Below are 11675 nucleotides of genomic sequence, written 5' to 3'. Positions count from 1 at the left end.
AAACAGCAAAGCGAACATTTTGTAAAGGGTTCGTGTTATTAATTAGTTGAGGATGAGAGAACGTTTGTTACTAGTTTCAATCCAACATGCAAATTGCAAGTAAACCAGCATGCCAGGCGTGCTCATTTGCACCTTGTACCTGAATGCTTTTAAATCTTATTAAATTTGACTACTTTCTTCCATGTTGCAAAAGATGTACGATAAAAATTGATTCCCTTGCTCTATCCCCGTAGGGCAGAACTTCTAGTGCTAGCTGGTAATTGAACCTTTGGAAAGATTGTACTAGAATACAAGGGAGTTGAGGCCTACATTTTTGGATGGTAAGATATGGACCCAACAATAGGAGGATATGACTTGCATCCATGCAATTTCACTGCGAGGATGTGAAAGTCATAAAACTTGGTATAGTTATAGAAGCCCCAACAGGCCATGTCGCATTTGCATACACTGGTCCTTGAAGTTGACCAAATCCAAAAGGAACTATTGGCTATAAGCAAGAGAATGATTATGAAACATTATGATACATGACATAGTGCCATATTTAAATCCAATATAGAATACTCTGTTCCAATATGTTCAAGAATCTCCCATAGATATGTCCAGGAAAACGGAAAATTTTAACAATCCATGAATACTGCCCTTATAACTTTGATAGGAAACCTCTGATCAGATCTTTGATATGAAACAAAGACGTAAACAGTGACTTCGACCAAATAATGTAGCAAAAAGAGATAATTCTGAGCACTTATCTAGGGTGGATTTTCTGTGATAAGATGAGATTCATCTTTAAACATACTCCTAGCTGAGAAGCTTAGACGTAGAAGAAAGCAAAAGCTTGTTTTTCTTCTCCACATTTGATAATATTGAAAATGATGTTGAGATTGAATTGAACTTTCAACAAGAAAAGCTAATACCAAATTTGAAACTTTCTATCTCAGATCAACGCAAGGACACACAGAAGAAACCAGCAAACTCAAGCATAGCCTCTCTAAACTACACCAACCAACAACTGATACTAATATCCCCTATCACTCATCCCATTATGCACCACATGCTTATAAAACCATCTCAAGGACCACTAGAAGTTGTAAATCCCCCTCGTGAATTACAATCATTATCATTGATCTATAAAACCAAGTTACACTTAATATTGAGTTTGTGCATGTATTTGGACTTCTTGTAAAAGTACTGAATTATAATTATGCAGTTGTGCAGTTCTTTTCAAATTTAAAAAACTGTTTTGTGGCACATTGATTATTTGTTAGAATATAGCCACGTTTGCCAATTATATACATTAACAATTTATATAAAGATATCTTCTTGTTGTGAATTTTAATTCTAACTCTCCTTAAAAGTATGGGGTATCTATGGTTTACTAAAATGGGCACTGACATGCCCAAGTGAAACAAAAGGTTAAATTTGATTCATCAATCCATCAACGTGATTCTAACAACTAAGTGATTCTTTTATTCCCAAGTATGGCCTCAATTTTCTCTGAATCTCCTTGTTTGCCAGAAGCTGCAAAAATATTGCTCAGAGAGACATAAGCTACAGCATCCTTCTCATCCAGCTGAATCACATGCTCAAATGCTAATATCCCCAACTGTACATTGCCCCATTTTTGACAGGCACCTAATAAAGTGTTCCAGATCGTAAGGTCAGCATGAAATGGCATATCTATTATCACAGCCATCGTTTGTTCTACTTGTCCAGAACGGCAATAGAGATCAACCATGCATGTATAGTGCTCTAGAGTAGGAAAACAAGAGTAGCTACTGTTCATAGAATCGAAGTACATGCATGCTTGGTCTAGTTGACCAGTATGACTACAGGTATTCAATAGGATAGTAAATGTTGCCAAATTTGGCTCTTTACCTTCTCCTACCATTTTTGTGAATGTACAAAAAGCTACCTCGTCATTTCCAAGCTGGGCATACCCTGAAATTAGGGCATTCCATGAGGCCACATCCTTAACTTGCAGGGTATCAAATGATTCCTGTGCTTCAGCAACCAAGCCACATTTGGCATACATGTCAACTAACACATTACCAAGAACGTTATTTTTCTCCAGCAACCCTACCTTCACAATCTCTAGATGCATCTTTTGGCCCTTCAAAGGTGCTACTATGCTTCCACAAGCTTTCAGGCTAGGAAGGAAAGTAACCTCATCTGGGAAGAGGCCCTCTAGTTGCATACTCATAAAACAATTCAGTGCTTCTTCATTACACTCCTGAAGGGCATATCCAGTTATTAACGCATTCCATGAGATAACATTCCGGATTGAAAGTTCGTCAAACACTTGCTGTGCTTTTGCAAGCAAGCCACATTTAGCATACATGTCCACCAATGCAGTGCCAACTATAGTATCTTTCCCTAGTGAGCCTTGCCTACTGATTTCAACATGTATTTCTTCACCCTTTTCTACGTTTCCTGTGCTCCCACATGCTTTCAGTATACATGCAAAGGTTGTTACATCTGGAGAGTAGGCTAACTGCCTCATATTTTCAAAACAATTAATTGCTTCCTCACTGAAACCATATTGTACATATCCTGCAATTAATGCATTCCATGCAGCTACATCTCGAATAGATAACTTTTCAAACACCTTTTGTGCATCTAAAAGCATGCCACAAATGGCATACATATCCACTAATGCAGTACCAACAACTGTATCTTTATCTAATACACCCTCTCGAACAATCTTCGTATGTAATTCTTGACCTTTATTAGCTAGCCTGATGCTCGCACATGCCTTCAACATGCAAACAAAGGTAACCAGATCAAGGAAGAGACCCTTGAGTTCCAACCATTGAAAACATTTTAGAGCTTCATCACAATGCCCATGTTCTGCATATCCTGCAATAAGTGATGTCCATGACACCACATCCCAATGTGGAAGTTCATCAAACACTGCTTGTGCTCTTTCAAGCAAGCCACATTTAACATACATATCAACTAGTGCTGAGCCAACACCGTTATTTTCTCGAAGTAAGCCACCTTTTTTAATTTGAGTATATATTTCTTGGCCCTTTTCCAATGCTCCAAGTAGACCACATGCTTTTAAAATAGATAGGAAGGTGACATCATTTGGAGAGGTATTCTCAACTTGCATCTTTTCAAAGCAACTCAATGCTTCCTCAGCATCTCCATGTTGCACATATCCAGTGATTAGTACATTCCATGAGACCACATTCCGCATTGGAAGCTTATGAAACACATCTTGTGCTTTTGCAAGAAACCCACATTTAGCATACATGTCCACCAATGCATTACCAAGAATTGTGTCTTTGCTTAATAATCCATATTTAACAATCTCAAAATGTAGTTCTTGGCCCTTGTTTATGTCTTGAACATCCGCACAAGCTTTCAAGACACAAACATATGTAATAGGATCTGGAGAAAGACCTCCATGTTCCATCCTCTCTAAACACTTCAATGCTTCTGTGCTATGCCCATGTTGGGTATATCCTGCGATAAGTGCATTCCATGATATAATGTTCCAATTGGGGAGTTCATCAAACACTTCTTGGGCTTTCTCCACCAAGCCACATTTGGCATACATATCTACAAGCGCAGTGCCAACAATAGTATTCTTTCCCAATAACCTTTCTCCAACAATGTTAGCATGTACTTCTTGACCCTTGTCAATTGAAACAATACTTGCACAAGCTTTCAAGATACATGAGAATGTGACAGCGTCCGGGGCAAAACCTTCATGTTTCATCTGTTCAAACCAGTATAGGGCTTCTTCGCCATATCCATGTTGGGAATATCCGGCAATCAATGCATTCCATGAGACCACATCTTGCATTGGAAGATCACTGAATACTGCTTGTGCTTTTGCAAGTTCTCCATATTTACCATACATATCTACCAATGCAGTACAAATAGCCATTTCTTTCACTAACAAAGCTTCCTTAGCAATTTTTGCATGTATTTCACAACCCTTGTTTAGTTCTCCAATGCTACTGCAAGCTTTCAATATGCTTAAAATTGTGACTGAATTTGGAGAGAAGCCCCTAAGTTGCATTAACTCAAAGCATTTCAATGCTTCTTCAGCGTGTCCATGATGAGCATATCCCGCTATTAATGCATTCCATGATACAACATCCTTTACTGGAAGATCATCAAATATTTCATGTGCTTTTGAAAGAGTGCCACATTTAGCATACATATTGACAAGAGTATTTCCTATGACAATGCTTTTTTCAAGGAGACCATTTATCAAAATAAAAGAATGTAGATTTCGACCTTTTTGCAGATCCTTTGCTTTTGTACAAGCTTTAAGTTGGGCAATTAGAGTATCAAACCCAGTATTACCCACTTCACATTTCTGATAAGTCACATTGTTCGCCTCTTTCTTTTCTAGTGTTCTCATCAGAACCCTCTATCTTAGCATATTATTCTTGCGGAGCCCAAGATGGGTTGTAGATGCCATTATCTGCCGGTGATGGAATGCTGATGCACAACACAAATTATAAACTCTTAAGTAAATTTATATAAAAATGAAAGCTGCAATGGTTTAGGGTTTTATGGTTTTATAGCTTAGGTTTAGAGTTTCAGAATTGTAGGGTTTACGTTTGCGTTTTTAGTAACTTCTCTGTCAGAACTTTAACTGTACAGTTTAGATTTTAAGGTTGTATTGTTCAAAGCTTAAGGTTTACGTTTTAGGGCATAAAGTTTAGTTCAGAGTTTTAAATTAAAGGGTTTTATGGTTACGAGCTTTGTAGTTCACTCTGTCAGGTTTCTACGGTTTAATTTACTGCGTGGAAGCATAAGTACCTTGACCAATGAAGAAATGGCAGAGGGCAAACGACGGAATCTTCAGAAAACCCATAATCCTGCCACCAAGAAAACCCCAGATTTTGGGGTCTCTGAGGTATTCCTTCCAGGAGAAACCCAAGCAATGCTCTCCTTCTCTCGCTCCTGTAGGAGTCGTCTTCTTCTCCGTCATCTTCAGTAGAAGAAGCTCCATGGGACCTGATCTCTCTCTCTCCTGGACTCTACAAACTGAAGAAAGCGCATTTGAAGAGGATTCATGTGAAACGCCTCTTAAGAAGGTCTATTTCAAGAGGCCGCACGTGAAACGCCTCTTAAGAAGGTGCATTTCAAGAGCGTACGTGTGAAACGCCCCTTAGGAAGGTGCATTTTTAGAGGGTGCGTGTGAAACGTCTCTTAAGAGGGTGCATGTGGACCCCTGTTAAGAAGGTGCTTTTTTAATCCTCTTATGCTCACTCTAACACCCAAAGTAATTAATTAAACCAATATTTCCAAAACGACTTTACCTTCATTCTCAAGATTGACTACTTACTTTATTAATAAAAGAAATACAACATATTATTATTCACTAATGGAAGCCAATTACCCTTAATAAAGTATGAAGTGCAAATATCTAATATAGAAACTTAGGGTTTTAGATCTTAATTTGAGATGAGAGTCAAAGCTTAATGTGTGTGTGTGAGAGAGAGAGAGTAGAAAAAACAAATGAGAGAGAAATATTAACATCTTCTAATACCAAAATGTGTGAGGGAGAGATAGATAGCTAAAACTCTATTTGTTTTGAGAGTAAAGCCTACGCATGAAATACCGCAAACATCTTATTACGCAAGAGTTAGCCCTCTATTAGGCATCATTCCTTTTAGCTTAGAAAACGAGGGTTCCTATTAATAGTTTGGCTCACACATAGCTTCTATTATGGGACCCCAAAGTGTAGGAATTTATTTATCACGTCAAAACTTCCATTGATAGGTCTATATCTTTTTAATGTGAAGAGGAGATCCATTGCGGCATATGAGACAAGGACTAGCCCATGGCAAGGATCAAACTTGGGTTCTCTCAAATTTATGGCTATGATGGGATGGTGTAAACCACCAAGCCAATGGCTAGAGAGAGAGAGAGAGAGAGAGTTGGCATCATGCACATGTGTCTTTTGCATTTGTTCGATTGGAAGACAATATACATCATTTATTCATTCAATGCCTTATTGCATATGCTATTTGGAAATCTTTATTGAAAATATGACAAGTTTGTCTTCTTGTTGCCAGTGCCAAGACAAAGGATCTTCAACCAATATATGACAAAATGGACCAAGAATGAGATGGAAATCATGTGCCATTTTTTATGTTATTAAGGTTTGCGGTATTTAATTAGAACATGCACAATGTTTTCATGTTTGATGGTGGACATGAAGTAACTCTATACATTAAAAAGTTGAAAGGTATATTTATGTGGCAATTATCGATGCTAGGACATATGGGGATTATTTCACTATGTGGGTATTCAACTTTTTTAATTATACTCTAGAATGTCTATCTACTTAATGTAAGTTGAACGGTATATATTATGTGGAAATTATGGATGCTAGAACATATGGGGATTATTTCATTTTGTCAGTATTCAACTTTTCTATCATACTCTAGAATGTCTCTCTACTTATGTAGAGAGGGCATCATTCTTGTAATGGTGGTTTTTACATGTAATTAATTTAATTGTGTGGTTTTGAGAGAGAGTGAGAGAGAGAGAGAGAGAGAGAGAGAGAGAAAGAAAGAAAGATATATTACCGTCTTCTAAGGCCAAAAATTGGCCCATGGGACAATTGGTGTACAATAAAATAGGGTGTCTACCCAATCATTGAAATAAAAATAGAACTTAAAAAGAGTTCTAATATTGTACAAAATGTGTTATGGTGTAACATATTCGATAAAGGAAATTACTTTGTACTAGGCCTAGTTTCATTTCCATCCAAGCCTCTCATAGAGAGAGAGTCCAAATCATAGTATGAAGTTTGAACCATACGTGCATTCGCATTCATGTAAACACCCTCGAAGTATGGTAAATACCATACTTTTGTATTCATTATTTATTATAAGGTAAAAAGTGTAAAAAAAGCATAAGAATGTTTTGATAGCATACGCATTCGTTTGCATTTGTATGAAAAAGAATGTTTGCCAATGCATTCTCGAGTATGGTTCAAATCAAGGAGTTCTTGTCTTCTTACTTATTCCATTAAAATTCTCTTATTATATCTTGGATAGAGGACATGAACATGGATTCCTCATAATCCATGGGGGACATGGGCATGGAAATAATTGCTTCTCAAAAGAGCAAATTTGTGTTAGGGTATACTTCTTTAAGCAAAGAATAAGGGAGTTTCAAAAGGCTTAAGGATGTTAAGGAAATCATTAGAAAAATTGGACACATGTAGAAGAGAGTCATGAGGATGATCCTAACTAGGAGAACTTATGAAAGATTGCCAATACCTTGTTGTGTGGTATAATAGAGGCGAACAAGAATGAAACAAAAGAATGTATTGATGAGGTCATGCATAACATGAAAGACAATACAAAGGCAATCTTGCAATCTTTCGAAGTATTTTGTGATCACACAACTATCTTTTGTGTGAGGAGAACCTCTCATTTATAAATAAGGATTAAACAATGGTACCGCCAAAATATGTTGAGAATAAAATGCGGACCCACAAGCGTTTTACAATATTGTCTCTTGTTCCTTTGAACATAAAGCTCTTATGTTCTTTGATAAAGTTTGGTGTATGTATTGCAATGGTCCCTTGGGCCGGAATAACAAGCCTTGTTTGGGTGGCAATGGATTGAAAGCTCACATTTTTACAGACCCTTTTACTTTAGTTGATGTGTCAAATGGGTAAAGTGTAGGCATCCCCACATGTAAATGCATCAAACAAGGCATAAGACACTAGGGGGGTCATATGTGAAAACACCCATATGGTGTCAGTCTTGCAATAAACACATGTTGTCTTTGTTAAACTCGCAAAACATCTGCAAAGGTCAACCATGCAATTGTAGTGCTCTATAATTGGAATCCCATCGAATGTATTCGTAGCCTTCAAGATAGGCTTGACTAGCATATATCGTTAAACTGTAAGCGAGAACATCATCCATTTGGCTCCTTCAAGCTATTGGTGCTTATTGAGACTTCCTCTCCCCCATGCTAGTGATAGACGCATGTTCTTTTTAGTCTTTCATGACAAAATTGATGCCAAACTTTCTAACATGGAATGATGGGAATCGTGCGGTTTTAGTGAAATATCTTTGCAAAAGACTTTCAGGGGAATTGCATTCAGATATTAGGATGTTTTTACCACAATTGAGATAGACATTTCTGCACAAAAACCTTATCCTATTTTCTGTTTAGAGATGGTACTTCAAAATATTGGAGCCAGCCTTGCAAGACTCAACTGAATTGCCATATCAATGTAGTCCATGAACCATGGGATTCCTTCCATCCAAACTATCAGATGCAGCATGAATGTTTGATAACAATATATATGGTGCAGCATTCTCAGACCCAAGAGCAAACAAATTTCTGGCTGCCCGTTCTCCCCGCTCCACATCAGTGTGTGTCTTGCAAGCACCAAGTAATGTCAACCATGACATTGAAGTTGGATGGAATGGCATTTTATCAATCAAGTGTTCTCCCTCAGCCAGCTTCCCGGTTCGCGCTAAGAGGTCGATCAAATTGTTATAGTGACTAATAGATGCAATATTGTTGAGGCTATTAATAAATGATGCCCAACATTGGCTTCCTTCAACTGCAAGACCACCATGGCTGCAAGCTGTAAGCATGCTTCGTAGAGTCACCTCATCGGGGGCCATACCATGACACTGCATTTGAAGAAACATAGACATAGCTTCCTTGCCCTGACCCTGCTGAGCATATGCTGCTATCAAGGTGGTCCAAGAGATGGCATTTGGTTCATCCATTTGACTGAATACCTTCAATGAATCCTCCAAGCTGCCACACTTTGCATACATATTGATGACACTATTGGTAAGAGCCACATCTGAATCAAAGCCTTGATTCAAAATGTATGCATGTATCTGCTTTCCTTTAGCCAGTGCAGTATAGCTCGCAAATGCATCTAAAACCCCAATAAGTGACACTCTGTCTGGTACCAACCCACTCGCTTTCATTTGTTCAAAAAGTTGCAATGCATGGCATCCTTGACCATGCTGACCGTAAGCTGTGATCATCGCTGTCCATGAGACTATATTCCTCTCTGGCATTAATTCGAAAATCTGTAGTGCATCATCTATCTTGCTACACTTGCCATACATATCAATGAGGGCAGTGGCTATGGCAAGATCAGATTCCCATCCAGACTCCACAACTTCACAATGGAGATGTTCACCTTCTGATATTGCCGCATCACCAGTAAATGCGTCTAAAATGTTTATGATGGTAACTCTGTCTGGCTTGAAACCTTTATGTTGCATCTCTAAAAAGATTTCATAAGCTAGTTTAGTTTCACCTTGATGAACGCATGCAGTAATCAGGGCATTCCACGAGATAACATTATGCGCTGGTATGGCATCAAAAACTGCCCTTGCAGATTTCAAATCACCACAATTGTTATACATACTAATAAGACTTGTTCCTATGGCAACGTTGCGTTCAAATCCAGATCTAACCAGGCGAGCATGCATCTCTCTGCCTGTCAACAGTGCCGAGGAGCTGTTACACACAGACAAAATGATGATGTAGGTTAACTCATTCAGCATCACACACTCCAGCTGCATTTGCTGAAAAAGTTGCAAGCAGTCTTTGATGCAGTTGCGATGGTTGCACACTGAAATAATCGTGTTCCATGTGGTGACATTTCGTTCGAGCATCATGTCAAAGACAGTGAATGCATTCTTGAAATCACCACATTTGGCATACATGTTGATGATAGAGTTTCCTAATGTGACTTCAGTCGATAATAATCCTGAGCTCAGAATAATACTGTGAATCTGTTTGCCATCTGCCAGGGATGATACCATTGTGCATGCCTCAAGAATCTCCAAGAAGGTAACCCTGGTTGGTATGCAAACTTCCTCCTTCATTTGCTGGAAAAGGCCAAGGGCTTTCTCACCATGACCATCTTGTAAAAATGCAGAGATCAGAACATTCCACGATACCACACTGGTGTCAGGCATGCCATTGAAGAGCTGCAGTGCATTACATAAACATCTACACTTTCCATACATATTGATCAAAGAACTGAGAACCATGACGTTGGACATATGATCCCTACCCCCAACAACGAGAGCATGGATGAGCTTCCCGAGTGGAAGCAACATATGGTTGGCACACACGGAAAGAATGTAAACAAGAGTATGGTTATTGGGAAGTTCCCCTTGTTGTTGCATTTGTTGAAAAAGTTGTGAGGCAGTGATACCATGATCGTGGTAATGGGCATGGGTATGGGCATGAGCTGCGATGATGAAGGTCCAGGAGAACACGTCTGGTTGGCTGAATTTGGCGAAGAGGTCCGTTGCATCCTGCACAGCACCACATTTGGCATACATCTGCAAGAGCAGGTTCTTGAGGTAGCGATTCCTGAGATGCCCACTTCCACTCATGTGGGCATGGATGCGGCGTCCCTCCAAGAGGGATCTGGAATTCCCGCAGTGTCGCAGCAGAGCCGCATAGAGGCTGGAATCGCCGTCTACTGCGGTTCCCGATTCATCGAGCAGCAGGCTAAGGGTTTGTTTCCATGGTTTCTCGCTCCATTCTCTCTCCCTTATCCCTTTGCTGCTGCAGCAGCCGAGGGGCGGATTGTTCACCATGGGGGGTTCGGAAGATCTGTCTGAGACATGGATGGGGTGGGAGAGATGCAGTGAGCAGCAGCATGGCTACGTGCCATCATCCATCACCAAATGGGGCGGGCCTCTGAGGCCCAGTAACGATTTTGCTGGATCGCAGGATTCGTTGAGAGTGACAGAGAGGAGGGAGAGGGGCGAAGCAGCGCAGGAGGATTGTCGAGGTTCATATCACATCGCCATGGATCATATGGATGGACATGCATCTCATTTCTTCTCTGGTGCTCACTGCTCAGCCCAAACCTTCCTTCCTTCCTTCCTTCCTTCAGGTGTTCTTCTGTTGCCTTGCCTGTCTCTTGCCCTTCATGAAGAAGAGTATGTACCATAGATGGCCGTCCATCCGGCCATCGAGTACATACATAATCCCGTCCATCGCAGTATGCTCCTGTCCATCAAGTACATACATATCTATTATCTTGTCCATCTCAGTATCCCGCCGAGTCAAGTATCAGTTCTGAGATTGAAAGGTTGTCAAAGGTTGTAAAGCCTCGAGAGAAGTTGCGATGTCCCATGCACTACGCCTGAGTGTACAAATTCGACTGTACTTATGCATTGAGCCTAGTTTTCTACATGGGGTAGGAACTGTAGGATCTTGGAGTTGGAAACTAAGCCTTCATAAGGTACAAAACTAGACAGTTTTGGAGAGACTTTTATTCTTCATTATTGCTCTCATGATAAAGGGCAAATCATTACTTACCCACAATATAACATGAGTAGATGAGAGTAACATCCTTAAAGATAACATCATAAAATAACATGTAATTGTTATGTAATCTAAACCTTTTGTCTTAAAAGATAAGGAGAATGACTTCAAGTGCTTAACTACATGACTTTGAGTTGAAGCAAGAGCACATTATTAAACACTTGCCAACTAGATGTCAAGATACTTGTTTTCAATTATGAGAGAAACACATTCATTTGAACACTCATAAGTTATGTATCAAGATAACTATTAAATAACCACAAATATATTCATCTAAACAATCTCTTGTTATCTTTAAGGATGTTGACACTTGAGTAATATATTCACCCAAACAATGAATCAATCATGCATAG

The 11675-nt window shown here is 39.3% G+C and overlaps 2 protein-coding genes across 3 annotated transcripts; both read right to left on the bottom strand.

Moving 5' to 3' along the window:
* Positions 1–1404: 1404 nt before the first annotated feature.
* LOC147866705 (pentatricopeptide repeat-containing protein At2g03380, mitochondrial-like) lies at positions 1405–4990 on the bottom strand. The gene is made up of 2 exons (XM_087317161.1): positions 4783–4990; positions 1405–4458 (listed from the first exon to the last, which is right to left on the bottom strand). The coding sequence occupies exon 2, from the start codon at positions 4376–4378 to the stop codon at positions 1454–1456; it is 2925 nt and encodes a 974-aa protein (XP_087173287.1). The 5' UTR covers positions 4379–4458; positions 4783–4990; the 3' UTR covers positions 1405–1453.
* A 2207-nt stretch (positions 4991–7197) lies between these two features.
* On the bottom strand, positions 7198–10781 carry LOC147866704 (pentatricopeptide repeat-containing protein At4g13650-like). 2 transcript variants are annotated; one of them, XM_087317160.1, is made up of 2 exons: positions 10052–10455; positions 7199–9965 (listed from the first exon to the last, which is right to left on the bottom strand). In XM_087317160.1, exons 1-2 carry the CDS (start codon positions 10319–10321, stop codon positions 8226–8228), a joined length of 2010 nt encoding a protein of 669 aa, XP_087173286.1. In that variant the 5' UTR covers positions 10322–10455; the 3' UTR covers positions 7199–8225. The 2 variants fall into 2 exon arrangements, with proteins under 2 accessions (XP_087173285.1, XP_087173286.1); XM_087317159.1 differs by having other exon boundaries at positions 7198–10781.
* Between the last annotated feature and the right edge of the window lie 894 nt (positions 10782–11675).

Source organism: Azolla caroliniana, unplaced genomic scaffold (assembly GCF_043228905.1).
Source record: "Azolla caroliniana isolate FFs.n. ecotype wild unplaced genomic scaffold, voAzoCaro1.0.p SCAF_3, whole genome shotgun sequence".
Lineage (NCBI taxonomy): Eukaryota > Viridiplantae > Streptophyta > Polypodiopsida > Salviniales > Salviniaceae > Azolla > Azolla caroliniana.
Note: the sequence above shows the minus strand (reverse complement) of the source record. Positions and strands in the feature narration are given on the sequence as shown.

What these genes read in the sequence shown, in the direction of transcription:
- LOC147866704 (XM_087317159.1), bottom strand. Translation starts at nt 10,586, where the DNA reads ATGGTGAACAATCCGCCCCTCGGCTGCTGCAGCAGCAAAGGGATAAGG.
- LOC147866705 (XM_087317161.1), bottom strand. Translation starts at nt 4,378, where the DNA reads ATGAGAACACTAGAAAAGAAAGAGGCGAACAATGTGACTTATCAGAAA.